Consider the following 5,041-nt stretch of genomic DNA (forward strand, 5'->3'; position numbering starts at 1 on the left):
TATATATATATATTATAATGCCAAAATAATTTATGTTATTGAGAGCTAAATTACATATTGCATATGAATAGAGATTAAAAACTAAAAAAAAGCAGAAGATTAAAATAAATATCTCATATTTAAAGCATAATAATAAGATATGAGGACATACACTTAGGGTAATGGGTCCAACGTGTGAAGTTAGATCTTGCTTAATTGGTCCACCATTACGAAACTCATTACTTGGAGTTATCATCCAAAAACCTATTGATGCATTAGAATCAACATCAATCCAACCATGTACATAGTTGTCTTTGTTCTCACTTGAATATTGGTATTTATCATCCACCTAAGCACAACACACCAATCATTAATTTAGTGACATGTTCCTTTTTTGTCTAAATATTTAAATAGTAAGTCAAATTAATTATTTGAATAGCACTAACTTTATTATCATTTTTGTCATTCAAGGATAAGGGTGGAAACAAGTCAGATTGCTTATCAGGGGCCTATTAACTGACTTATAACAGGTTGGGTCAGGCGATGTTTTTTTCATGAACAAGTCAGACTCAGGCTTTCTAAAGAGCTTATTTAGCTTAACAAACTAGACTTTAGGCCACCTAAAATGCCTATTAAATCTAATAGATTAATATAAAAATGTATATAAAAATATAATTTAATTATTAAAATTAGATTGAGCCTAAATAAAAATAGACTTATAAGCACATTTAAATGTAGACATGATAGCTTATTTCATGATCATATAATACAATATGTCATTAAACAGACTAATAGGTCAAGCCAGACTTTTAAACAGATCAGACTCATACTCTTATATACTATATAAGTTGGGTCTATTTAAAGCAAAAACTAACCTGACATGTTTCCACACTTATTCAAGCACTAACTTGATAAGTGTTGGAAATTAAATTACTAGATATCCTAACTTTGAAGTACTTGATTTAAGGAGCCAAAATAGGTGACAAATTACATAATAAAATGTATTCATAAAGAGAGGGAATTACCTCCCCTATAAATTTTGGATCACTTGGTTTGGTTAATAGAACTGCTTCAGGATATGCCAAAGTTTGACCAGTTTCTCTATCTTTCAATGTTGGCATCTTTCTTTGCCTCTTATCTGCTATAGCCATATACTTGAACCTGTGCACTTGGTTTCTAATTAGTTATTCACAAAATTTACATTTTCTTTTCTCAAAACTAAAAATTTAATCTTAACTCTAACTTAAATTTCTGAAATATACTTTTAAAAGTCAAATTTATGTAACATGTATAAAAAGTGTACACACAAAAATAAATTGAAAAAATAAACCAATTAAATATAAATAAAACTTAGCTTTAGAGGACCAAATTTGTTTAAAGGAATTTTTTTTAACAATAGCATAAGTGTTATGTAAACTCCTAATTAGAAGTATGAATGCTTTTTATATTTTTGCCCATTACCTATTTTTCTGTAGCTTGAAAACAATCCTAATTTGATCAACTTCTACTGCTGATAATCCTTCAGGACGATCAAATATTGCGTATGAATAAAATCCAGAATCACCTCTTCGAAAAATATACCTATACAAATAAATTTGTTTCATGCAAAATGTATAGTTGTTCCAAAATTTTATCAAAAATAAGTGTTTTATAATCTGAACATTAAATAATACTATAAACAATTGAGTTAGGGACAATAAAAATATAAAGTTAGTTGTAAAAACACATTAATGAAAAATTAAGATTTAACTTACCTTGTATCTATGTTGAAGGGGACACTTGCACCATTCATTGAAGATTTCCATGTTCTTAAAAATGAAACTTCTACCACATCATTGTTAGCTATTATGGTGGAAAATTGTGTCCCAAATATTCTGCATCATAAAATCATTTAAATTATAATTTAATGCCCTCAACCAAAATTTCAAATTGGGTCAATGATTTTAAAGAGGCTCAATATGTTAGGGTTTTAAGTGTTTGAGGATTGTGATTGAACTCAAATTGAACACATTTGTACACAATTATAAGTAATGTCAATGTTTAAGGAGTCTATTGGAATTGTGGTTGTAAACTGTTATATCATTTGCAATCAAAGTGTACAATGTGTAAAAATGTTCATTGTTTGTAGGGGTGAGTAGGATCTGTCTCTACTCGCTTACCCAGTACGGCCTAATCATGATCGAGCCTGAATAGAGTCGGGTCTAGGATTTGGTTCATGTTCAAATATTAGACCCGATCAATATTTAGGGTCGGGTATAGACCAAACATGACCTATCTTATTGTTACTTACTCATTATGTTTTTATTTGTCTGGTGTTTGTATTCAAATATGTATAGAGTAATGTCACATTTTTTGTCGAAAGTATCATTCATTTTTTAATTTTTTCATCGTTATACATGATTAATAATATATATATACCTATATTATTTTATATGTCAAATTACATATTTATAATAATAAATAATATTAAAAAACTTTATCTGAAATGGGTATGCATTATATTTTAACCGGGTCGGGTTCAAGTTTAAGGATTGACCCAGTCGATTTTTAAGATCAAGTTAGCTTCAAGTTTAGGACCAGGTCCGAGTTCAAAAAAATGACTCGACCAACATTTCTCAATACTGTCCATGCTCACTCCTAATTGTTTCCATATTTGATTAATAATTACAAATGTTTCAAAATAAAAAAAGAAAGTATTGTCAATCTAATACATTCCAATTATTGAATTTCTTAAGATATGCATTGAAATACAAGAAAAAAGAACATATAATATAAATTGGAAAAAAAATATACCTCTGATATTTTGAGTCTTTTGATGGTACATTATTCCAATTAACGTCCAAATAGCCTCTATTTTGTTCCCTGTCTTCAGTATTAAGTATATTATCAATTCCATTATATGATATTCCAATGACATAACCCTCTGGAATTGATAATGTCACTTTAACTATGCCATTATCAACTATCAACTGAAAAATATAACAAATTTCAATAGACAAATTAAAACATCAATTTATTTTTTATTTATTTAATATTTTTTTGGAGCCAAATGGTATTACATGTTTATTGTTTTCTATGTTCATCTTCACTGCTTGATTAGGTGCTGATGATTCTGAGTTGTTGATTCCGCTTGAACCTCTACTACAGATTAAAAGAATGAAAGAATTATATATTATCATAGCCATTGAAAAATGTTTTAATTTGTATGAATATTGGTGATATATCTATATCTATACTTATTATATATAGAGGAAAAACATGGTGAAACTACCATTATGGTATAATTTTTGTTTTCTTATTTTGCCCTTACCGATTTTCAATTTCTATAAAAATCCATATAACCATATATTAACCAATACATTAATTTGATCATTAAAATAAAGACAAAAAAACATAATATAAAATGCACCCAATAAAAATTATATTCAATTTAAAAATATATTCTAATTCGTCAAAATAAAATATATAAAACTTAAATATTTGATACCAAAAAGTAAAAATACGGGTCGACAAGTACGAAATGTCTGTCAACATGTACGAAGTGTCTATCGATACGTTAGTATATATAATGATAAAATAGAAAGAAATAAAAATGTAGATATGAGATGATGTCCTAGATGTTATTCAAATATGTTAAAAAGGAACTATATAATCATCCACTATTGGTCACATTAGATTATGATAAAAGCAAATTGAATAAGACTATATTTGAGTTGGTGAATGAATATTGCTAATTGAATTATTAGAATGCTTATAAGAAAAAACATGATAAATGATATTGCATATTAAAAAACTAAACTATGGGTTTAATATATATTGCCTCCAACATAAACTAAGGTGTGAGAGTGAGAAGAAAGGAGAACACAAAAAACAAAGAAACCATGACAATAATAAAAACAAGAAAAAGGACAACAACATAAAACTACAATGTCTTTTTATTTTATTTTTATAACTAAAATGAGAAGCATTGGAAGAGTGGACAAACCTAAATAGTGTCTTCTCGCAACATGCAACGAGCAAGAAGAGATGCATTGTCATTCCAAACTGCCATAGCAACAAAACTGGTTTCTTCATGTTACCCACCACCTTGGTTTATTGCCTACATAAACAATTACCGGCATCATTCCAAAATCGTAATTGTGGCTGCAATATTACTTTTTCAAACTCTCTGTCAACATATCGTAATCATAATTATAGTTGCATCCATCACATTTTCCGTGTTTTTTCAAAATTGTGACACAATATAATCACAACCATATTTTAAAACACGCAATACTATAAACTTTATATTAAGATAGTTAAATGCCAAATTTTAAGTAAGGTAATGTATTCAGAATAGTGAGAAATATAGATTAATAAGGAATCAAGCACATGAATCCATGCAAAACAATTTTTATATACATTTATTAGTCAATAATCGAACACTGAATTTTTAGCACCGGTAGTTAATCTTTATACAACTATTGATATACATGTAACAGTTTTCATAAAAATGCATTTAAAAAAATATTGGCAACATATTTAGATAATGAAGTTTAAATATATATATATATATATATATATATATATAATAAATAAAGAGAATTTTGTAAGACATAATGGACAAACCTTTAGAATTTCAATGTCTTTCCTTCAAAGACAGTATTATTATTTTTAACTTAGAGAACAATGGTAGAGGAGATATCAACTTGGCCAGGAGCTATTTGTAGGAAAATATGGAGGACATGTAGAGACAAGTTTCACTTTTGAGTAATAAAATTGGTTAATGAATCTCTCTATATATTATCTAATTATTAATAAACAAATCTTCCTATATTACAAAAAATTTACATTACCATTTTATGATGCACACTTACTTTATCATATTATTATGGTATAGGTTGATTTTATAGGTATTTTTTTTTATAAATACTATAAGTAATTCATAGTGCATATAATGAAATGAATGTAAGTACATGTATTTGTCGAAACTATGAATCAATGTTGTAATTATATCGGTCAAAAGCAGTTAAAATTGGTCAAAATCGGTCATATCAGCCTATTTTCAATTGAATCGTACATA

At 27.4% G+C, this 5,041-nt stretch overlaps 1 protein-coding gene across 1 annotated transcript in view; it reads right to left on the reverse strand.

Moving 5' to 3' along the window:
• The window catches only part of LOC109332453 (probable rhamnogalacturonate lyase C), an 8,134-nt gene extending 4,078 nt beyond the window's left edge, over positions 1 to 4,056 (reverse strand). Inside the window, exons 1-6 of the mRNA XM_019567434.1 lie at positions 3,965 to 4,056; positions 2,773 to 2,964; positions 1,734 to 1,853; positions 1,441 to 1,560; positions 1,005 to 1,140; positions 152 to 328 (exon numbers count right to left, since the gene is read on the reverse strand). Of these exons, the coding sequence (XP_019422979.1) occupies positions 152 to 328; positions 1,005 to 1,140; positions 1,441 to 1,560; positions 1,734 to 1,853; positions 2,773 to 2,964; positions 3,965 to 4,053 (834 nt within the window). The 5' untranslated portion in view covers positions 4,054 to 4,056. The remainder of the gene's footprint in view (positions 1 to 151; positions 329 to 1,004; positions 1,141 to 1,440; positions 1,561 to 1,733; positions 1,854 to 2,772; positions 2,965 to 3,964) is intronic.

This window comes from Lupinus angustifolius, chromosome LG18 (genome assembly GCF_001865875.1).
Source record: "Lupinus angustifolius cultivar Tanjil chromosome LG18, LupAngTanjil_v1.0, whole genome shotgun sequence".
In the NCBI taxonomy this organism is placed as follows: Eukaryota; Viridiplantae; Streptophyta; class Magnoliopsida; order Fabales; family Fabaceae; genus Lupinus; species Lupinus angustifolius.